Source organism: Bison bison, unplaced genomic scaffold (genome assembly GCF_000754665.1).
Source record: "Bison bison bison isolate TAMUID 2011002044 unplaced genomic scaffold, Bison_UMD1.0 scf7180017864268, whole genome shotgun sequence".
In the NCBI taxonomy this organism is placed as follows: Eukaryota; Metazoa; Chordata; class Mammalia; order Artiodactyla; family Bovidae; genus Bison; species Bison bison.
The window spans coordinates 2,707,157-2,732,252 of record NW_011494840.1 but is presented as its reverse complement, the minus strand read 5'-3'; the positions used below and the strand labels follow the sequence as shown (position 1 = coordinate 2,732,252).

Genomic DNA, 25,096 nt, shown 5'->3' with positions numbered 1-25,096 from the left:
CAGCTTCCCCCCCCCCACCCCGGGGTGGGGGAGTTGCGGAGGAAGGATCGGGAAAGGCAAGGCTGTTGCTGGCGGATGGAGGGGCTGCGAGCAGACCTGACGGTCTCCATTGACTTAAACGCCGCAGTTGAAAAGTTAGGCAAGTCTCGTTTTCCAGAGATGTGCTCCGTCAGGAGGGATAGGCTGAGAGACCTGGAACATCTGGCGGTTGTGTGTGATCGGGGTCATTTTGTGGGGGGAAATGTTAGGTTAAAAGGAAGTTAAGATAAGGGGAGGCCGTGGGTCTTCTATTGGGGGAGAAAGAAAAAAAAATCAGTGGAGTGATGGCGCCGTCTATGTTCGACTAAAGTGTCACCCAGAAAATCAGTTTTGAGGGGAGCTAAACTAAACGCCAGTTTGCCTCTCAGCAGGAGACAAATAAATAAATAAATGGCATCCTTGAATCCTCGGTGGCCGGGTCCCTTACACACCCGCAACCCGGTTCTTTCTTTCTTAAAGAGAAAGATATAATTGTTGGAAGTGGCCCTGCAGTCGGGGACTGGCGGGGGATGGGGGTGGTGGTGGGGGTGACAGAGTTCGGCGATCCATTTGTGATTATGTAGAATAAAAGAAGACTCCGTACACGAAGGAGTATACCAGTGATCGAAATAAAGAGCGTTATATTGAGGGGGCTTTCTTGAGCAGGCTCGAAGAGTGAAATCAGAGCCTTTTATCCACTGTTTCTCATCCTTGATGAGCACAGCAATGCAGACATGCACTGTCAAATAGATGGAAGCAAAAGTACCGGGTTTCATTAGGAAAAGAAATACGACCTCTTTTTGAGTTAGTGATTATAAAATGAAGCCCCCTTTCATGGATGGAATTCCTAATTTAGACACTCACTGTCACATTGGCTCTCAACGCCTACACTCTATCCTGAAGAACACTGCGCAGACCTGCATTGCCTGCAAAGTGCTACAGCAGGGGGAAAAAGGGGGGATTATTTCTAGAATTTCCTATAACTTTCCCTATTTTTTAACCTTTACATCCTCTTTGGCGTTATTTTCTCAAGAAGAAAATGCATTATTCATTGAGCTGTATGTTTGAATCTGAGAACACTGTTTTGATAGTCCCAGCAATTCTGATGTTATTTTAAACTGCTGCTATATGGAGATTTAGAATTGGAGTTGTTTTTGCTTATATGAAGACATAGAATTGGAATCATGATCTGGGGATTGCAGATCTGTCTTCAGAGACTTCAAAACTGGATTTTGTGTGCATGCATTGGTGTGCGTTATGCAATGGGGAGGAAGAGGATTTTATCCTTTGGTTCAGAGAGGACCCAGGCAAAGACATGAAAACTCTTAACTATCTATATGTCTGTATGTCTGTCTCTGTTTACAGAACAGTGGAAGAGACTGCAGCCTAAAGACTTTTAAAATTAACTTGGCATCACTTTTCTCAGCTCAAAGGCTAAGCAAAAAAGCAGTGTCATTTATTCTAAGAAATAACTTCTTAAAGGTTAAAGCTGAAAAATATTCAAGTTACTTTTGGATAACAACTTACAGAGGTAAATATAACCAAGAATTACCGTATTATGTAAGACCAGGTTAAAAAAATAGAGGGGGAAAGGAAAAGAGCTTTGGAGCTGTTATTGGAGAGGTAGCAACAATTCAGTAATTGAAATCTGCTAGAAGAGACAATGCTAATTAGTGTATCTACCATGTGTAAATGTTAAATTACAGTAGATAACTCTAGGTAAAATAGCCCTAATTAAAAAAAAAAAAAAAGACTGAAACCAGTTCAGTTCCTGTGGTTCTGGGATTATTCACTAGTAACGCCTTTGGAAACAGATACTAATACAATGGTCTACTTTATGTATCCCAGGAGGCATGTCACATTGAAATGACTGCCTTAAATCGTGGTTCTCAATGATGATGTCCGAAAGCTAGTCTTCCTTCTGTATCTGCCCTTTCTCGGGTGATAGTTTACAAATTCTATTAATCTACATGAATGCCTGTAGTTTTGCATAGGAATTTCCCATCAGTTCACATAGTGGCCCCTGCAAAGACTAGTAGGAGCATTTGGGTGATGGTGTTTCAGCTGCAACAAATTATCATTTGTGCTTTTTAAATTGAGGCTATCATTTGTTATACGTGCTTTTCACATTTAAAAGAAAAGAAATAATATGACGACAGCTGTTCCTAGATTATCAGATTTTGTGTGATGTTGTTTACTGCAGGCAGAGAGCTGAGGGGGAGAAAAGGTTTGTCTAGGTTGCTTAAAAATATCTCAAATTAAAATTTAGGTTGTTATATTTAAAAAGCTGAGTTTTCCTCTTCTATCACTAGAATCATAATGCACTTGAAGGAAATCTTGGTAGATAAGAGCATTCCTATTAGTAATCTATTGAATATTATTTTAAAATTGAATGTAGAGAATTTGGCCATTGCGAAGGGCCACGTGAGGGCGCTGTTCACACAGCAACAGATAGTTTTATGGCATAAAAAAATTACCTGCCCTTTTTAAAAAAGGCTTTTTTACTGAAATCTTGGAAACAGCTGGCTGTAATATTGGAAGGAGTTTCTTTTTATCAATGCGCATAGACTCCTACTTGCATTTTACTTTCATTGCCATTTTTACAGGCCAAATGACATAGGATGAAGGCTGTTCGTAACCTGCTGATTTATATATTTTCCACCTATCTCCTGGTTATGTTTGGATTTAATGCTGCCCAAGACTTCTGGTGTTCAACTTTGGTGAAGGGAGTCATTTATGGATCGTATTCTGTAAGTGAAATGTTTCCCAAAAACTTTACAAACTGCACTTGGACGCTGGAAAATCCAGATCCAACCAAATATAGCATTTACCTGAAATTTTCCAAAAAGGACCTTAGCTGCTCTAACTTTTCCCTCCTGGCTTATCAGTTTGATCATTTTTCCCATGAAAAAATCAAGGATCTTTTAAGAAAGAATCATTCTATAATGCAACTCTGCGAATCCAAGAATGCTTTCGTTTTTCTACAGTATGACAAAAATTTTATTCAAATACGTCGGGTCTTTCCAACCAATTTCCCAGGATTACAGAAAAAAGGGGAAGAAGATCAGAAATCTTTTTTTGAGTTTTTGGTGTTGAACAAGGTGAGCCCGAGCCAGTTTGGTTGCCATGTGTTATGCACTTGGTTGGAGAGCTGCTTAAAGTCAGAAAATGGGAGAACGGAGTCCTGCGGGATCATGTATACAAAGTGCACCTGCCCTCAGCACTTGGGAGAGTGGGGGCTCGACGACCAGGCGCTGGTTTTGTTAAATAACGTGGTGTTGCCCCTGAATGAGCAGACCGAGGGCTGCCTGACCCAAGAGCTGCAAACCACCCAGGTCTGCAATCTTACCAGGGAGGCCAAGCGACCGCCCAAAGAAGGTAAGGTCAGCTGAAAGAGGTGCCTGGGTGGGGGCGGGGGGCGACAGGGCGGAAATGTGCTGTGTCCCACGCCGGCTGGATCCTTGCCACATCCCTGGGTCACCTCTGGTTTGATTTGTGGTCCTCACTGGTCTCTCAAGCTAGTTTTACTTTTCAAGGTTTTAGACGGGTGGCAGGGTGGGGTGGTGCTCAGCAACCTGCCCTTAGATGCCAGTGGGAGTGTTCAGGGGAAAATAGGTGCAAAAATGTGGAGTCAGTTTGAGATGGAGGTGGGTGGCTGGGGAGGTGATGCTTTATTGCTTTCTTAGGCTGCAGCCCCTGAGGGAGATGGAGACACTCAGAGACCTGGGAGTGGATCTGTAGGCTTCTCGCTGGGGCTTCAGCCCACTGTCTCATCTGTGGCCCCTTTCTGGGTTGGAACTTGGGGTGTAGCTGAGAGGTGACACAGATTCAATGGCATGTCGATGTGGACCAAATTACTCCCCTACATGGGATGGCAAGGGTGCCCCTCCCCCAGAGACCCATCATTGTGTAAAAGATGCTTTGCACAGTGAGTCCGACACTGGCTCTGTGGTCAACGGAAGCCCACTGGAAGTACCGACTGTAAGGTTACAAATGAACACAGGCAGGTCCTGCAAGACCTGGTACCCTGTTAGCATGACTTTTGGTTCTGTCTTCTTAGTCCCCTCTTGAGCTTGTCAGAGCCGAGCTAGATGGAAAGCCATGCAGCGGAAATGCAGAAGAAAAGGGGAAAGTACAGGAGTGATTTATAGCTTCACCCAGACTAGTGGGGAAGCTGCCCCAGGATCTGAGACTGTGGATTACGTTTAATAAGGCTGGAAAGCTGGCACATTTTGAGAAAACGGCCTTCCCCTTTGGAAGATTAGGGGATGCATTCTGTTCATTTGAGGGCACGGCTGGTATCTAGCCTCTCTTGCTCCCCAACCCTGTACCCAGAGTGCATGTTGAATTTTTATGCAGGAAATGTTTTCTGATTGCCACAAAGATCTCTGTCTGTGGAAAGGGACAGCCAAGCTCCAGTCCCTCCTTGCTCTCCTCCCCCAACAGAAGTTGTCTTTGTGGCCAACATAAAATTGACACGTTGTTGGAGAATTTTAAGAGTAGCCAAGGTTTTGTAAGGGGGTGGGGGGCAGTGGGGAAAGAGAGAGAAAACGGCTTAACCAGCAAAAAGCCTTGACTTTTCTGCTGAAAGCCTTTTGGGGGATGGGAATTATGGAAGAGGCATGGCACCCGGGGCAAAGAAGCCTTAGAAAATAAATTCAGACTAATGGCGGTGGGAGAAGGGTGAAAAAACCTTTAAGATTTCTACAGGTCAGTGTTTCCCTAACAGCTGTGACTGAAGAAAGCAAAGTGGTTTTAAATTACAGGAGTTCTTTTCTCTAGTAAAAATCCCAGAGAAGCACTTGCAACTGCAGGGATGGTATTTAACACCATTTAAAACCGATTAGTGTCCCTTAGAATAAGAAGCTATAGTACATGAGGAAAGTGTGATGTTATAAGCTGGCTAATAAGACAATTAACACCAGAATCCAGGTTTTGCTTGTCTGTTCTATTGCTGTTCTAAGAAAATGGAGAAAATTTGTATCTTCAGTGGTTAAAATTTTATCATCAAACTGACTGCTGATGACAGTGGAAAAAGAATCTTGGTATATATACAACCTTTTGTGTGTGTGTGTGTGTGAATGGGAGCAAGTGACAAAAACAAAGTTGTTGTGTTCTCACGGAGTATGATTTTTAGAGATTTTGCTAGTCATGATCATGAGGTGTGGGTTAGGAAAGGGCTGAGATTTATAGAAGTTGGACTAGATGGCCATTCGTTTCAGTAAATGACTAAGAGTGATTTTAGACATTAGATGTTTGAATCCTGGGGGAGGCTGTACGCTTCTTTTAGCTAATTAGCTGGTGAAATGAGAAAGAAATGCCTCCATAGAGAAATCAGTGATTGTTTTAAAATTGTTAACATGTTAATAGAGCTGAAGAGGAAAAGTTTATATAATAGGGGAAGAATATGTGCTGTATCAGTAAAATTGCACAGCCTATATCCTTTGTCTTCTAAATTTGTACTCTTGAATTGCTTAGGTGTTCTGAGTCAGAAAGGTAAGGATAAGTAATTCCTGATGACATAATTGTGGCTGATGCATTTGTAAGTAATTCCTATAAAATATGTATATAGTACTCCTTACTTCATTCAAAGAAGACCTTTCAGGCCATGTTACATTGTAGGAAAGGAATGTGAAAATCTGCAGATGCTTAATTTAGTCAAATTATGTAAAAAGTACATTAAATCTTAGTCAATACAAATGATATGTAAAATCTTACTGTTTTGAATAAACTACCACATAATGATATTCACAGGGCTTGAGGGCTATATGTAATAATTACATACGGTGGTGCTACTTATATCTAATTTAATTCCAAAATGTCTTCATTTTATTTGGTAACATGTAATCTCAACTTCTAAAATGGGGTTTTAAAAGTCCCACTTGTATATTACTTTATGATTTCTATTCTCTGTGAACAGAGAATAAGGGGAATATTTACAAGTTCATCCTCCATGGTTTTTGCCTCCCATTTTATTTGCTGTTATCAGTACTGACTCAGAAGCCTTGAGTAGAAGTATTTTCCAGTGTACTATGTCACAGAGGTGGCACAAATTTGACAGAATGGTCTTTATGCTCAGTAGATACAGTTTCAGAATTTTTAATGTAATGCTGCTAGTGATGGTAAAGATATGCTGAATACTGAATATTTTGTATCTGTCCATTGGAGTTATCATATTTAGTCAGTATTTGAGAAAACTATGGGCTCTCAGCAATGGAATGTCAGTTTTGAGATAGGATTTCTACTAAGATATTTGTTAACAAACATTCATGTACTTAAGAATTTCATAACCAGAAAACAGTAAGAAGACTATTACTGTTTGAAATGACAACACTGACAATTACAGGTGTTATCTTGAATATATTATAAAAGGAAATTGTTAAATGATGCTTCATTAAAGTGTGAAATTTTATTATATTTAAATATTTTCTTATTTAAGATCATATTTCACTTATTTGGGGTGCCATGTGATTATAGAAACTTAGCTGTCATTTCCTAATTTTTATGTTTAATTTTGAAAGTCTAGTAAATTGGCAAAATGGACTCTCTTGATAATAATGTCATCTTATTTCAGGCAGTTATTAAATAACTTTTTATGTACAGTCTATATACCTGTTTTTAAAAGAAATCTAAAGTAACATTACTGTTTACCTGGCTTTCAGATGTGAGTAGGGGCAAGACTGGTATTTATTCATGAGGTCTTTAATATTTTTTATAGCTTTCTTTTACCACAGATGATCCTGGACTATATAGCTAAAGTATAAAAGATCATATATGATCTTATTTCTTACTACTTCACTTAAATAATTAAAACAGTTAAGAGAGAGAAATTGCATACCAGAGTGTCTAAATCACATAATAAGCCTTAATGGAAGCTTTGTTTCCTACTTAACATCAATGGCGCTACTTATGTGCAGGGAGTTGGGATCCCTGTATAGATTCCAGGAAATCTGGACACACACACTTCCTTGTCTTTTCATTCTGCCCCTGCTAATCCTTGATAATCATCCACCCAAAGGAAGTCTCACCATGTGCCTGTATAAAGTCTAGCCTGTATGTGTGTGTGTGTTTGAACTTGTAGGCACAAATCCAGAGCAATTTGTGTGTCTCTTCATTTTCAGGTGTTTTCATTTCTTTCTACTTGTGGGGTTTTTTTTGCCTCATCGCTCTTTTAGTCACTTTTCCCTTGCTTCTTTAGCCTCCTGGCTCTTACTTCCTTTGTGAATGCTGTGATCCCACACTGTATCAGGATGTACAGAGATCTCCTGAGTCAGTGGCATCTTGTCAGTTTGTCCTTCCCCTTGGTGGACCCATAGCCCTTTGCACACACTGTACTTCTGTTCTAGCATCTATCATATGGCATTGAAATTTCCATTTATTTTTCTGTCTTCCTCTGCTAGTCTTGTGAGGTCTTCAAGTGTACAGACTTGGTCTTCCAGTTGTCTAGCACAGTCTAAACAGAGCTTCAATAAAGATTGGTTGAAATGAATGTTAAATGAGCTAAACAAAATAAAAAATTTAAGGACTATACCAATAAATTGAGGTTAATACCATTTATAACATTTCCAGTACAATTAAGGTGTTATTTAGCCAGCTCCTTATCTCAAAGTACTGTTTAATAACATTTTTAAAAGCACAAGAAGAATGGAGTCATTGAGAAATAGTGTTAGTTCCATATGCATTTATTATAATAGATTAGTGATAAATATAGCTTTCTATATACAGCTGTCTACAAAAACAGTAGTAAGAAAATTTCCCAATTTTTACCTGTTTTTTTAATTTTCTTCATTTCTATCTACGTTTTTTAGCAGTTCTTATCCAGAAATGACATTTTCCAAATCTTTTTTCCACAGTTTGAAGAGAAACATATGCAAAGTCTTTCCAAGAAAGAGGAATATTTGCATGTCGTTTAGAGCTTCTGTTACTTATTCCTGATTATGATCTATATGTATAGTAATAGTAGAATACTACTAAAATTTTAGGCCTGGCCAAGTAACAGGCCCTAATTTTTACTTTTGCCATTTTAGAATTTTGTCAAGCAATTTAGGGAGTGGCTCAGATATGTAGTATTAATGAAAACTCCATTATATGGCAACTTTTTTTGGAGGCAGTAAATTAAAAATATTAACAGAAAAATCTTGTGTACACATGTGTGTCATTCCAACTGCAGTGTTAGTTGCAGATAAACGTGCTACACGTTAGTTTTCTTCAAAACCGAGATGGGAATTTCATTTACTTAGATTCCAACTTCATGTATTCCTATACTTCATTTCCTAATAGAAGTGATTTTCTTGTTAAACGAAATACTTTCATAAAATACAGGGTTCCTTAGAGTCAGTTTGATCTGTATTATCTACAAATTCAGATCAAGTCATCTGGCCCTTGGATCTGAAATCATAGTTTCTTAAAAAATCAACATTTGTTACTTTTTTGAAATACCATCAGCTGGGTTTGAATCCACACCTTCACCTGAGAACCTGTTCTGTATCCCCGCTTCCCTTCTTGGGTTGTTAGAAATGCTTATTCCCCAGGGTACCAGAGAACAGGATATGACATTATGTAGTTAAAAAATTATCCCAAAAAACTAATGAAATTAATGGCTTGGAATATTTTAGTTTCTGTCAGCTCTGTGGAAACTTTTACCAATTCAATTAACTAATACAGATCAGAGAGGTATTCAATTTTTCTAAGTGTGTCAGTTCATTGAAATGAAAGGTGTATTTTGGTATGAGATGCCCTTGGGTCCTGAGAGTGACTCAGCCACCTCGTAGCATCCTTGACAAGGGACAGTGCTTCACTGAGCTTGACTGTACTGTAGTGAAGTGCTGAATTAGATGAGATTGCATATGGAAGACACTTGGTCTAATCCTCAAGTTTTGTTAGGCCCTCAATTCAGTTTTTGAAACCTCTATTTTATTCTTATCTTTTGGCTATAAATGATAGATGATTGATAATAACTAATGAAGTAGATTACCGTATAATTATTTGAACTTGTTTAGGAATTTAGGGCATTTAACAAAGGGTCATTAGTTGACTGAATGTCTGTTTTGTATTATGTAAAGAAAAGGTCGCATCTGGATACCTTTGTGTTGATGGAGGCATGACTAATACATCAGATTGATCAAGCCAGTGAATGTGAGTCATCCCAGGGCTGGAAAGCTGTCCTCTGGATATCATTGCTGATCCTTTTTAAAGTCTGTAAAATCTAAATGTAAATCAAGGAGTTTCCAAGTGTTTTACTTTTTGCTGCATTATGCAAAGTTAAATTCATGTTTTGAGTTCTGTTTTGAAAAGGAATTATCCTGAAACAATTAAATCTATATTAAATCATTTGGAAAGAAGTAGAACATTTTTGGAATTTTTTTCACTGAATTGTGTTTAGTTGTTATAGACTAATGAGCCCTCAGAGTCCTCCAAAGGCTTACATATTCAGATATTGAAAACAAATTTAAAAATTTGTTAGAACTCATTTGAAGATTCTAATGTTTTCTTAAAGTTGAATTACAGAATGCCAACTATAAGACTGCATAAAATGTTCTGTGTTCAATTAAATGCTAAATGCTCTATTTTCAATTATCTTTCAACTATCATTCAGGAATTTTGCTCATATGCAGAGAATGACCTAGCTAATACTTATTTATTAAAGGTTAATATATTTCTTCTTATTATTAATAAGATATTCTTAATAAAGTAATATGTTTCTAGTTTGCACAGAAAGTGCCATGAGTAACAAATGCATAGTATATACATTAGTGTGGAGCTATTTCTCTCAAAAATAATTCCCTGAATAGGAATCTTTTCTGAAATTGGACATGTTTGCTGATATGCATTTTCCCCTTATGACACATCCCTTATGCTTAGAGCGTGTTATAAAATATGAAGGCAAAATGGTTACTGCTTAGTTTCTCCCATATTAAGTGAAATAATTTATCTGCTAACCTAATCTTGGATATTATATTCTCAAATTACTTCTAGACAACAAGATTCTTTAAAGACTGAGAATTGTTTGGGAAACAGAGCAAATATGTGCATGGAAAAGACATTGAAACACTGATGGAACCAGATTACAGTGTTGAGGATGCAATTTACACGCACTTAGATATAATCAAAAGCATTAAACCAATTGTGGACCTAACCAGAGTCTACCTTGGTGAATTGCTTTTTAGCAATGAATGGGTTAAAAAGATAGAAATGGCACACAGAAATATTTGCTTTCCTGGGTCAATGGTATAGAGTATCTATTTCATGACATTTCTACTGGTGTTCTTCCGTTTAAAAATAATTTTTAAAGTTTTGATTAAAAATTTATTAAAAATATCTATACCACATATATAAAGATAATTTGTTCTCTAATAACTATTTTTAAAGAGAAAACTTCAACTACGTATCACTTTTAAGAAAAGAAAGATGTGGAGTGTTTTGTTAAACATTTTATAAATTAAAAGAATGTAAGGAAACCCGACATTGAGAAATTGCTTTCCAGTTCACAGAGGTCTGTGGCACAGATTATTCTACTTGAGCAGTAACTGTGTGAGGCACCTATTATTTGCTCCATCAACATGGGCCGATTATACCTTAAAGACCATGGCTTTCCTTTCTCATCATTTTACTATAGACTGGTCCAAATGAAAAACTACAGAATTTTAGAGCTATGAGTTTCTTTCTGTTTCTGGAACACCTGAATCACAAATTCTCAGATTCATAAGGGCCTCTCAGCATCATCTCGTCCAAATCTTACCTGACTAGAAGAATTCCAATCTGCAGATGTATCACGGGAATATTATTTCAACTGAACATAAGTTCTTGGAGTTTATATTTAATGTCATTTCTATAATGTAAAAGAGACACGGTCATTTAGGATGGTTGGATAGATCTAATTATTAAAAAAAAAATTACCTGGTATCCAGCCAGAACAATAATCAGAGTATATTGCTCTACTACTGAATATAGACTCGTCTTTACAAATCAGAACTTTCATTCATTAGGTTTTTTTTTTCTATGTGGTATATATTATTTAAACAAATGTGATGTAAGTTTCAAAAATCTATTGATTTTCAGTCTAAGCACATTAAGTTTAAAGAGCAGTGTGTTTGAAGTGCAGAGCCTGTCTAGATTTAGAAAGATGATTTACCAAGGTCTATTTTGGATTTTCGTTTTATTATCATTCTCTAGGGCAATCTGTGCTTTAAAGAAAATAACATGTTCTATTTTTTAGTTACCCCATTGCACATTGAGAAATGACCAGAACCCACTCCTGTTTTGAAGGTCACAGCCCCTGTGGGTGGGCTTCCCTGGATTCTCTGGAAACCCCTCTCTTCTCTCACTCTTGAGGCCCATGCCCTGATTCTCACCCTAGGACTGTACTCTGTCTCCCTGATTTCTCCAAGCTTTATCCATGCCTTACTCTCTTCTCACATTACTTTACTACAAGACATCGTCTGTTTCTTATTGGGACATTTACTGGTACAGGAGTATGTGATTTTGTTAACTCATTACGTTGAGCTTGGTCTGAAATCGTTCCTTTTAATGTGCTAACAGTCTTATGTAATAATTAGCCATTTGCAGAGTTGCAGGTTGGCTAACCCTACTAATTGAAAGGATTGAGCTAGGCTTCCCTGGTTGCTCAGATGGGAAAGAATCCACCTGCAATGCAGGAGACCCGGGATTGTCACTGGTTCCAGAAGATCCCCTGCAGAGGGGAATGGCAACCCCCTCCAGTATTCTTCCCTGGAGAATTCCATGGACAGGGGAGCCTTGAAGGGCTACAATCCATGCGGTCGCAAAGAGTTGGGCATGAGTGAGCAACTTTCACTTCACTACAAAGAGTTGAGCTAATCAAAGTAAAAACCAATTGGCCATTTTTTAAGAAGCTCAATTGACATGGTTTATTTTACACTTGATCCTAACTCAGGATGAGTATATGTTCATCTTCATAACTACATTGAGTTTAGGAACTCCTCCAATAGTCTTTCTATATGTACATGTTGACTTGTTGACTACTTAGCCTGTTTTAAAATCATGTAACATGTACATTCATATACAATTTTTCAGTGATGATGTGACCACAGAACATTTGAACTGGCCTGGGTATTCGAGGAAAGTTTTGTGAGTTGGTAATTTCAAGGCTCACATATGAAATGTAAAAAGTCCTGGCAGGTTAATATTTAGTTTTCATTTTATATCATTATAATAGTGGAAATATAAAATGAAAAAACAATTTCGGTTGCTAATGTAAGTATCCTTTTGCCTGTTGATTTCATTATACATCTCAAGTACATGTGTCCAACTCTTGATGATTCCATAGACAACAGCCCACCAGGCTCCTCTGTCCATGGAATTTTCCAGGCAAGAAAACGGTAGTGGGTTGCCATTTCCTACTCCAAGCAAAGACAAAAAAAAACAAAACAAGACTAATATAGAACTTTATTTTTTTTCTTTCATTTCATTGCAAAAAGAAACCAAGGCAGCTAAGTTTACTCTTATAATTTCATTAAGAAAATTACAGTTTTAACTCTTTCTGTGTTTAGGTTGCCTTTCACGTCACAGAAGAGTCCTGAGAAGGAAAAAGGAAAATAACTTCCAAAGAAACAAACGGACTAACCTTTATTTTTTTCTGACCTTCTGTTGATATACAGCTCTGATTTTTCTGAGTAGGTGATACATAACAAATATTTATTCTACAGTGAATGCTTTTGGAAGTATTTTTTTCTAATGTTGGCTCCTCATACTAATTGTAATGTGGAAAAGAGGGCACCTTGAGAAGATAGAAATCTGTTTACTTTATATAATCTTTCCACATAAATCTGGCAAATTTTCAACGATCTGCTTCTGTATCTGGGCTGAGAGATTTCAGTTTATTTTGGCTTCCCAGAGAGGTCAGCTTCCTTTACAGAAATGTCAGCTTGTGGTCGGCTCTCTTTGGCTGGCCTTGGTTTTTGTAACTTAGAGGGCAAACTATGTATATTTTTTAAGTGGTGCCTGAGATATTAACCAAATGCAGCCTTTTCAATCGGCTTTACTTCCAACTACAATGAAGTAAGTGGCCATGAAGCACGGTTGCTGGTTCCATTTGTACCACTGAGAGCATTTTAATTGCCTTCCTTAGCTTGTGATATATTAACAGTCTGTTCTCTTAAAAATGTATGGCTTCCCTTTGTCTAGTGGTTTTCCTGGAATTTTCTTATGACCATATTTTGGTGTCCAGTTGGTGATAAAGGGCATAAGTGAATTCTAGGCAGTAATAAATATTACATAAACTTGCCACTGGTCTTTGCATCCTGAGGGGAGAGAAACCACAGTGATATGGCTGACTAGAAGTTAATCCATTAAGTAACAAGAACTGATTAATGCAAAAGAAGTAAGTATGTATAGGATATGAATTAATACAGCTTTTTTCCCCCTTAGCAATGGAAATTTTTTTCCAAATAAAAAGTCAATATATGAAAAAGTTTATTAAAAATAGGACTTCTTTGGTGAAGTGAGCAGGAAGCCCAGAGCTTGCCTTATCCACATCCAGAGGTGAACCACCCCCGTGTGTTTCACACCCCATCCCCTACTGCCTGTCCTGGGAACACTTTCCTTGGGATCTCTCTTTCCTTGGGGTCAGTTTGTCCTGGGGCTGCATGTCGTGTTTCAGGACTAGTACCTGAATTGTCCATCTTTCTGTCTCATCATCTGGATTCTGAGCCTCTTCGCCTGAAGTTTCCGAACCTGCAAATTCGCTTATTGCAATCATACCTCTTGCTCATAGACTGGAGTTTACCCAGATAAATACGAATATTGTATTAGGATCCTTTTGGATCTTTATCTGATGAATAATTAGAAGCCCTCGTGTTAAATCGTTATAAATGTACTGTTTTTGGGTGTTACTCATTCTGATTCTCTTCCTGATTGTTTAGTTACTCCCCAAACTGTTCAGCTGCAGACTGTCAAACATCTTGAAGTAAACTAAAGTTATCAGGGCATAAAATTTTTTTGGAGGTCCTTTGTTCACCATGTTAGCATCTGTTCTATGGACATGAGTGGACACTGGAGTGTTATTAATGCTCTTCCAGTAGTGTCAGCCTTCCCTCTCTCTGGGCATGGGTCGTGACTGATTTCTGGACCAGCTGTGCCTGGATGGGATCATGTGACTGGTTCTGGCCAATGGATGGTAAGCAGAAGTGTTACTGCTTGCTTCTGAGTTGGGTTATTTCATTGCTGGAGTAAGATCACCAGAGTGGTCTCTTTGCCTCTGGCAGGGGTACCTGTGCCAGAGAGAAGGGCCTCCCCAGGCAGCTTCTGTCCTTAAACATGTGAGCTGAGACGAGCCCCTTTCTGTGGCCTGAAGGCTGAGCCAGGAAGTTCTTTTTCTGTTTCGAGACACTGGGTATTCAGATTTGTCTTTGTTACTACAGCCTAACCTAGCATATTTTGGCTGATAACAAAATGTCCAGTTACGTAGGATTGGGGGACAGTGGTGTTAACTGATGGTTTTAAAAGGTGACGGGGCACACTGGTGACCTGTTGTGTAATTCAGGTGTGAAGATGTGGTGGCCAGACAGGTCTGTGATATTTTGTGGGGAGGATCTTGCCCACCTGAATATTCTACAGTGTACTCTGGTATAGCTGAATTTCAATTTATTGTTAACGACACTCTGGACCTCATTTTAAGTATTAAATTATCAATATTTAATTGTCCTAGCCTAATTAAAAGTGTAAATTAATACAGGCATTGTATGTTTAGGCTTCCCTGGCGGCTCAGACGGTACAGTGTCTGCATACAATGCGGGAGACCAGGGTTCAGTCCCTGGGTCGGGAATATCTCCTGGAGGAGGAAATGGCAACCCATTGCAGTGCTCTTGCCTGGAAAATCCCATGGACGGAGGAGCCTGGTAGGCTACAGTCCATGGGGTCACAAAGAATCAGACACGACTGAGCGACTTCACTCACTGTTGTACGTTTAGATAACGAGACCATTCTTTTGACATACACTCAAAAGCTACTGGATTTTTATATATGTTCAAACTCACCCAGGTTAGCAAGGGTTCATGGTCTTTTGCTGAGTCATGATTGTCAAAGAACTGAGTAGCAGACATTCCTTGTGGTCTGGTGGTTCTTACTGACAGGTGAAAACTTGGCCCGTTACCTGCCCTTCACCCTCCCTTCTTTATCTTCATTCCTCCTTCCCCCCTTCCTCTTTTTCTCCTTGGGTACTTCTTTTCCTTACAGATACATAGGCCATGATATATATGTGTTCACCCAGATCCTGTACTGCAACAATTTGCACAGAATCTGTTATCAATATACATGTAGGTGTTTGTGGTAAACAAATATTTCTATAGGCGTTCAAGGGGAGCTTATAAACACTTAGTAAGCACTGCCTCATTAATCTTAACAATTTTCTTGTGAGGTTAATTATGTAGCGGTAATTAACCTCCCCTGTGAGTAGGTGGGCTTTTGCCATGTTGAGAAGTGTTTTTCCCTTCCAGGAGAGGTGGGAGGGAGCACTGGGCTGCTGTGAACTTTAAACGTGCCTCTGAATGCTACTTCGCAGGAGTGAATGTTGGTAGTACTCGGGAAAATCTTACTATACTGGCCTGAGCCTTGCATTATTTCCCTGACTCTCCTGTCCTCAAGTTTTCATTATAATATGCTCGTTACTTAGACACATTCCAAGACTCCGATGGGGGTATACAGAATACTAAGCAGCTGAGAAGTTTAAAAAATTGAACACAAATATATTCTTTTTTCCATTTTATATTGTGTTCTGAAGAAAATTCAGGTATGCAGTGAATTATCAATTTTTTTCCCTTTCCCTGTATTTTATATCTGATCTTTGGGACACATACACATACATAGTCACTTATGTATGATCTGTGGCATTAAATACTCACAGGTATTATATGCAATGTGATTTGAAAAGATGAACATTTTTTCAATAGCTTGAGGATATATTCCCTGCTAAACTGTATTTACTAACTAAATATTTACTAGATATAAATCTAACTAGTCTCACTATTGAGAAGATCACAGGAATGGCAAAGAATAAAGATGCCTTTTGCAAGGTAAGCTTTAACATTTAAGTTGATATTTTGAAAATTCACTTGGAGCCTTTTTAATAAATACATTCAGATCAGTATTCTGTGGATCTTCTTAATTATCAGAAATTAATTTTTTTTTTTACTTAGGATTTAAGAGTAAAAATCATTTGCCAAGCAGGTTTCTAAAAGTTGAAAACAAATGTCAATTCATAAACGTGTACACTTTTCCATTTCTGGGAAATTCACATGTATCATGTCATAACAAATTAACACTTTCAAATTCTCTTTAATCATTGATTATTTTCTTCCTTTGGAACTTGTTCCATATTAGATCCCACACATCTGATGGCCATTAATTTAGATATTTCCTTATAGAGCTTAATATAAAATGAAAATTGCTTCAAGTCAACATTTCATAGTGATTTAAGAGTCAGACTTCCTGGGTTCAAATCTCATTTTCTCAACTTCTAATGGAGAATATTACATATTTCTCTAAACCTCAGTTTCTTTGAGAGATTGAGGTAATTAACATAAAAAATTAACATGATTCCTGGACTGTTTAATAGAGGCTCAATACATATGAACTTCCATTAATTGGATGGTTTTGGAACCCTTTAGAAACCCTGCATAAGCTTTTTCTTTAGTGCAACAAATAAAACTTTGATTTGTAATAAAAAGTAATTCATTTAATTGACCTCCAAGAAACTAAAATGCCTTCTGGGTCATTCAGTCTGGAAAAACGCACTGTATCTTTAACCTTTCTTCCCTCTGAATCTTCACGTTCCTGAGAAAAGTAGTCTGAGTTAAGCTGCCATATCTCTTCTTCTTTCTTCCTCATTTCAGAAATGAATCACTCTGTTCCCCACATCATTTTCCTCTTAAAACAGACTAGCCAGTGATATTCACAGATTGTTTGACAAATGGTTATTGCCCCCAGATGATTTTCTCTCAAAAGCCCGGGTCCACTCTAAATCAGAATCAGAAAGCGTTATGGACTGTATTTTGTCTGCCTAAGCAGCTTCAACTTCTGGGTATTTTCCTGAAAATATTTTTGTATCTTGGGTGAGTCCTTTCCTCATAACATTATGGTCTAAATGAATTCCCATTTTTTTGGTTAAGTCAAGTTAAAATCTGTATTCTGATTTCTTTCTCATGACTGGCATACATGTTAAAAATGAAGCAAGCTGTAATTACCTCCTGGCCTGCATTGAATCCCTTTTTTCGTCTGAGCAGAGTCAGATCTCCTAGAAAAATATCTTGCTTGCTGCCTGCTTCTTAACATTTATTCTAAGGCTTACTGTAAGAAAATATCAATAAAATATAAATTCATACTATATTTTTCAAAAGATCATATCTTTTTACTTTCAGTTTTCTGAAACTTTTACTTTTGCCTTTATAAACAAGAGAATTAGCAATGTGGCATTAGATACTAATATTTTTAACACTCTAGAATCCTTTGTATTTAGAAGAGCGCTTAGAAGACTGAATAACTGCCTTTTGGATGGGATTTGCCATAACTTGAGGCAAGTCAGTCTGAGCTCCAGTTTACTCAGTTATAGAAAATAAAATTGGTTGAGTGAAACTCATAGGATTCTGTGGCAAGTAAAACTGTACCATATATGAAAGCCATTAAGAAAATGAACAGTGGCATCCAAAAATGTTATTGTTATTTATGGTATTAACTTGTAAATTTGATTAAATTCATTAGTTCATTGGCATATGTGCATATGAAATAACGGCCCTGTCCTGCAATAATAAATATCATAGATGGTTGGGTGGATTGTTGGACTTATTTGCAGATGAGACTGATTTGTCCTTGGGAAAACCCTGTTCCCTTGACTCTTCTTTTTCTTTTCGATGTCAGTGGAAGCAGTGACAATTTGAGCTGCACGTTCAAACCTTTTAGTTTGATTCCCAGCCCTGCCTTCCGCCAGCTTGGTGACCTTTGGCAATTTGCTTCATATATGTAAATCACATTTTCTGTATCTGTGAAAGAGAGATCATCTCTATGCCATTTCTTTTTAAAAAATGTATTCTGTACCAAAAAAAAAAAAAAAACCCACTGTTAAGATAAATGCATGAAAAATGCAGAAGTGGTCAGTTTCTCTTAATGCTGGTTTTTAGGTAATCAAGCTTTAAGTTTTCAGCTGCCCATTGTAAGTTTGAGTTCAATTGTGTTCAGGTCTGGCTTTCCTGTTCTGTAGATGAAGGTCAGAAGTACACTGAATCACTTCTTAATAAGCTTTCCACTCCATGTTGGTCAAAGAAATAGTCTGAAAATAAACACATCCTTTCTTCCCTTTTGTGTCAAGAGTTAGCATTGGAGGAGAATGAGTAGATGAATGCTTGCCCAAAACCTTATGCCCAGTGCCAAAAATACTGTGGGAGAAATTGGAATTTTACAGAACTGCTTATTTTCTCAAGGGGAGAAGGCTATGTGTAAATAAGCAAAGATTTCTATGCCATACAAGTAATTGAAATTAAATGTATTAATCTTTGAGGAATACAAATTAGGTAAATTTTGCTCAAGGTGGATTTTGAAACAGAGTAAAATATGGAAAGAAACATGCGGAGAGAGCTTCATAATTTCTTGAAGTATTTTTGTATCCGTCCTGAAAAGACGGCAGTTTGGAATCTGTTTTCTCTAGGTCACAGCTGGGAATATTTCCAAGGTCAAACGTGATCTGGTAGCCAGACATGCAATTGTTCTGATGGCATCAAATTTACTAGGTAAAATGCCGACTTACAATAATTTATCAACTTGTAAAGAGTTTGGGCAAACCTAATACTTGGTAAACAGTTTTTAAAAACATTCAGTTTTGTGCTTTTGATCAAGTATAGCAAACTGAATCATTAAAACTATATTCAGATTTTTAAAATGAACCTTAATACAGGTTTAACAAAGTATTTATTTTGACTCAGAGTTTCCTACACCAGGCATAGCACAACCTAACCACTAAATGTAAATTTTTCAGTTAGCCTGACTTCAGTAGGGGGTGTATACTTTAGAAATCCATTAATAGAAAGGTACCGTGCATAATGGATATTTTGAAGAGAATCCAAATGGAACAAAATAGTCCACCAAGCTTATATAATTTTTAACTTTGTTTTTTGTAAATTTTTTAATCTATTTGTGTGTTTATTTTCTAATTATAGTAGTAATGAATACTGTGTGTCCAGTATAATTTTAGATCTCAACTCTTTCGAGGTTCTAAGACTCCTGTGAGATGTGTATTGTTATTACTGCCTCCAGTTTCCAGATGAGGTGTCTGGGACACAGCAGGGCTGACTGAGTGACCTGCCAGGATCACACTGAGAAGGGCAATAGCTGAAATAATCCCTCTTTTAATCCTTACAATATACCTTCACTCTGTGCAGACGAATACAATCTGACATTTTGAATAATTGCAAAGGTGCTTGACTCTTAGAATCCTTGAATTATAGGATGTTTTTAAAGAGTATAACATTTTATTTTAATTCCTCCAAAGTCCATTTCCTCCTGTGTTTGGGTAGCCTCTGATCTGCTAATGCTGCTAGCCCTCAGACTTTCCTAAGCTGTTGCCTGTGTCAGAGACTCCCTAGTAAAGGAGCTTTCTTCTCCAACCGAGTCCATTATTCACAGAACCCTTCAATCTCAACTCTCTCAGGAAACCTCAAGTGATGAAAATAGGAGTATTGATTTTGCCTTGCTCTGAGACATCCAATGCTTATGAAATCCTTTCTACTCATAAATATACAAATCTGAATGTTTATATTTGCAATCATCGACTCAGTGAACATGAGGTTGAGCGAACTCCAGGGAATAGTAAAGGCTTCCCCACAGGGAAGCCTGGTGGGCTGCAGTCCTTGGGGTTGCAGAGAGTCAGACACGATGAGGGACTGAGCAACAATAAAAATGTTCATTTAGATTTACGTATAATCTGTTTTAATAGTTTTCTATAAAATATCAATTTCTTAGGTTTCAAGTATATGGTTGGTAAAAACTACAGCTTAATTACCTTGAACTTTACTTAGTACCATATTAACACAATGAGGTGCTTAATCTTTTCTGTAATTATGATCATAGAAGATCAAAATAAAATTAGAATGACAATTATCTTTTTGTATAAGTTAATGATTTTAAGTTGGGAAGATGTCATTTATATTAGACAAAAATAGGTTATAGTTAGATTAAACGTCTCTAATACTAGAAAATACAGAATATTTATAAAAAAGAAACAAAGGTGAAAAGTTCAATTCCTTGCTCAGAGAATATTTGATCTTTGTCTTTAAATTAATTTTGATATGTTCTTTTGAAATTCTCAACTTTCATATGCTTGGGCATTGAAAATGAATACTATCCTACTAGGAAGAAGAATAAATCCTGATCCAGTCTGACTAAAATCATCCTCTGTGGAATTTTCTTAGCTGTGATAATATTCAAATACTGAAAATCAAGCTGATGCTAACTTTTCCTTCTGAATGGTAGTGATTCAGTGTCTTGGGGATTTAAGAGTTTCTTGAGAGGAAGTAATCAAAATAAAATTATTTTTCTTCTTAAAAAGAACAGCTATTCCATTTATTCTAAAAAGAGGAATTCACAGAGTTTATGTAGGTAAATGTCAGTCACAAAACAAAAAGGAAAAGATAACTGCAAAATAATTCTCTGAAAAGTTCAGACACATCAGAAGATTTAAGGTTGATTTCCATTTTCTTTTCATTTACCTTTTACCATTTATATTTCCCTGAGTTTCTTTCACATTTGTATGTGCTAGGAAAACATATTCCCCCATAACTTTTTATTCTGTGTTTCTTATTGAATTTTATAATATTATAGTCTTATTACAATATTAATATATCTTAAATCCTATCAGCTCCAATACTAATTATTTTTATACTACATTATTTCAAAAAATATATTTAAATTACTTCTGAATTCTTACATCATGCAAATTTTGTAGCAGGACTTTAGGTGCATAATTAAAAATATTCTGCTGCTGCTGCTGCTAAGTCGTTTCAGTCCTGTCCAACTCTGTGCGACCCCATAGACGGCAGCCCACCAGGCTCCAACGTCCTGGGATTCTCCAGGCTAGAACACTGGAGTGGGTTGCCATTTCCTTCTCCATTGTATGAAAGTGAAAAGTGAAAGTGAAGTCGCTCAGTCATGTCTGACTCTTAGCGACCCCATGGACTGCAGCCCACCAGGCTCCTCCGTCCATGGGATTTTCCAGGCAAGGGTACTGGAGTGGGGTGCCGCTGCCTTCTCCATTGTATGAAAGTGAAAAGTGAAAGTGAAGTCGCTCAGTCATGTCTGACTCTTAGCGACCCCAGGGACTGCAGCCCACCAGGCTCCTCCGTCCATGGGATTTTCCAGGCAAGGGTACTGGAGTGGGGTGCCACTGCCTTCTCTGCAGCATTTGGATAATTTAGCAGATTAAGAAAAAGAATTTAGAAAAACATTTCAGGACAATTTGCTTGTTTTGAGCATCTGGTTAACAGCTGGAGTAATGAGAGTTAACGCAGCAGTGACCGTCTTTTACACTGATCTCCCGTGCACTCACAAACACTAGGAAGTATTAAGTACTATTAATTCTTGCTTCCTTTTGCTATAGGGATTTGCTAAAAAAAAAAAAAAAAAGGGGGAAAAGATCCTTGGAGTTTTCCTTCCCTAAAACAATTTTTCAAAAATAAGATTATATGTAGTTTTTATATCATAGTTCACAAGTACATAATTATTGACATATATATAATATCTCAAGGTGGTCTGCTGAGTTGAATTATCTTACGTGCAAAATATCTGTTTTGAAACTTTACTTTCTAAGAAGTGTCTCTAGGTAAGGTTCCACATGTATTGATAAGGGTAAACAGGTACTTACTGCATATATCATGTTCTTGGCCTCAAAATCAGAGCCATGCAATAGAAGTAGGGAGTACACTTAGTATATCACAGATGAGAAGAGTATTTAAGATTTTGCCACTGTTGAGAAGAAGCAAACACTGTAGGAGGTCAGAAAGGAAGGAGCAACATGGCCTTTGGGGATTTTCCTGGCGATGCAGTGGTTGAGATTGTCTTTCCACTTCCGGGGGCACAGGTTCAGTCCCTGGATGGGGAGCTTGGGTCCTGCATGCCTGGAGTGGAGTGGGTTGCCATTTCCTTCTCCAGGGGATCTTCCTGACTCAGGGATCGAACCCAGGTCTCCTGCATTGCAGGCAGAGTCTTTACTGTCTGAGCCACCAGGGAAGCCCCAAGGCAAAGATGAATCAAAACCAAAAAACAAAAAAATGGTGAAGACTATATGATCAATCTGAGAGATTTAAAATGGCATGAGGTGATACGTTTTTCAAATAAAGTACCAGAGGGAAAGAAAAGGCTTGACTTTTGATGGTTGTGGCCCTGGGACAGGTTCATAATTTTCAAAGGGGACCTGGTTCAAGTTCAATCACAGTATGGTTCAAAAATGATGAGTCTGTGGTTTTGGCAGATAATTAAATTGGCCTTGTTCTGTGAAAAAGCAATTAGACTTTTATATTGTAGCTCAGTCACTTAATAGCTATGCTATTTACCACATAAATCAAGTAATCAGTTAATCTAAGAAGCTTAGAACGGTTCTTTGCATGTAATTTCTGCTTAATAATTTTGGTGAAAACAGTAAATAATTGGAGAAAGTACTCTAAGTTAATTTTCACAAGAATAATTTATTTCATATTATCAAAATTGGCAATAACTTAGAGAGCCAAGGTCAAGTCTAGAGTCTAGGGCAAGATCAGTGAAAGTCTTCAAGGGTGGCAAGGTGGTGAGAGGTAAAAAATGATGCTAAGGCATAGGTAAAAAGAATTTTTGGTGAGGATTTTGAAGTTGTTATCATGGGACATTCATTACAGAAATTATGTTTTTTCCCGAAGCATTTTAAAATCTAATGTTTAAAATCAAAATGGTGCTATGCAAGGTGAAAAGAGCTGAGAATAGTCAAAATATATTTCTTTTGTCATTTTTGTAATTTGTTTTTTAATTGGTGGAAAATTACTTTAAAATGCTGCATGGGTTTCTGCTGTACAACAGTTGGGCAGAAGACCTTAACAGACAGTTCTCCGAAGAAAATATTCAGATGGCCAATAAACACATGAAAAGATACTCAACATCACTAATTATTAGAGAAATGCAAATCAAAATTTCAGTATTTCTTAAACACCATGTTTTAAGGGTCACTGAATTAAGTTAAAGGTTTTATTCTTATGACACTATATAGAAATTGCAAAAGTACTGTTCAAATAATGTTAGTATATAAAATCCATTCATTATAGAAAGTTTATCCTACAATGTGTCATATATAAAAATATCATTTTTAGTCTTGTTAAAAGTATCTTATGCATAAACATTAATTTTATTACAAGGGAATCATGAAAATAGTGCTTGTTGCCTTTCTTTATTAGCACTTTTTCATAAAGTAAAAAAATCACTATTTTAGATCTACTAGTCACTTTAAGGGGAAAAATGTAAAGAGAAAAAAGTTAACACCTGGGATTCTAAGAATTGGTGTTATTTATATCATGAAAGAAGATGTTACAAGTTTCTTCCCACATATGATATAATCCTGTTTGTCAAACAAGAAATTTTTATTTTGATCATTTTATCAGTTTTCAACAAGTTATTCAAAATAATAAAAAACTAAAATGGATAAGAAAAAATTTAAACAATTTATATTTTCTTTTAACTTACCTCTGTTATTCCAATTTTTCAGAGCTTCATAAATATGAAGTATACTACTTAGATTCTAGGAAATAATTTTAATGATGTTTTTTTATACAATATAGTTTGTATTCATTACATAATTTATACCTAGAACTCTACCATTTCCCCATCAGTTTTGTGTTTTGAAACTCTGTTGAAAGTAGTTCTTGATTTTGGAATCACAGTTTTTTTATTTTTAGAAATTAAAAACTTGATTTACCAAAAATTTGCACAGTAAATTATGCATACACGTATATCACATTTTCATATTTGAAGAAATCTTTATATTTTCGGAGTTTTCAATTTGAGGTTGGTAGAATTAAATTATCCAGCCAAACCTATGCAGCTACTCTTATGCTCCTTAAATTGCCTACGTTTGCTAAAATCTGCCATTAATATCTGTATGTGTTCTGCCTGAGAGTTATTTTTGAAAGACACATTTTGCCTTTAAAGAAGATAGGATTTAGTGTTGCCTGCTTGAAATGTTTTCCTTCTTTCTTTGGAAGTTGTTAAAGGCTTTTGAATAGAAATAATTTTAAAATAGAAATTTCCAGCTATCAATGAGTGCATTGCCTTGATTTCAACCAGAATTAAATATAAAGAGCTGAACTGAGTCCTTGGCCTTCTGCTGTGCCTTCTTCATTTAGAAACTTCAGTATTAAGTGAAAGCCAGATGATTCAAGTGTTGCATTTTAGCATAGCACAGATTGTGATCTTTAGAGTTACATTATCTATATATTACAAGTAATCCAACTAAAACATCTGCACTGTGGCAGTTTCTTTGAAATTTAATTTTCACTAAAAGCATGAGAGTCAATAGGAAAATCACCCTGTCAGCAGAATTTGAACATAGAAGTTCCATTCATGGGATAAAAGGATTATTTGTAAATGGAGCAAAATATGCTGAGTGATATTTGTCATTTTGTTAATGATCAGGGTTCTCATTTGCCCTAATTTATTTTAATTCTCTTAGTGTGTTCTACATTTGAAAAAAAGAATAATCTTAATTACATTTTTTATATTTTACAATATCATCAGTTCATAAAGCTGATGGACCATCATTCTCAAAACTGTATTTATTTGAGCAGTATGAAAATATGTAAGATGTGTTTGGTGTTCAGAATAATATATCTTGTCCTCTTAGTGTTTTCATGTTGCTGCTGCTGCTGCTGCTAAGTCGCTTCAGTCGTGTCCGACTCTGTGAGACCCCATAGACGGCAGCCAACCAGGCTCCCCCGTCCCTGGGATTCTCCAGGCAACAACACTGGAATGAGAAAGTTGAGGCCCAGTGGTTCTGTGTGATAATTAATGTCGGACTCATTGGGCAGAACGCTGGTCTGCACCAGGG

The 25,096-nt window shown here is 37.0% G+C and overlaps 1 protein-coding gene across 1 annotated transcript in view; it reads left to right on the top strand.

The window, feature by feature from the left end:
• Positions 1-1,381: 1,381 nt before the first annotated feature.
• BAI3 (brain-specific angiogenesis inhibitor 3) overlaps positions 1,382-25,096 on the top strand; it is an 880,973-nt gene continuing 857,258 nt past the window's right edge. Inside the window, exons 1-2 of the mRNA XM_010848504.1 lie at positions 1,382-1,549; positions 2,625-3,396. Of these exons, the coding sequence (XP_010846806.1) occupies positions 2,640-3,396 (757 nt within the window). The 5' untranslated portion in view covers positions 1,382-1,549; positions 2,625-2,639. The remainder of the gene's footprint in view (positions 1,550-2,624; positions 3,397-25,096) is intronic.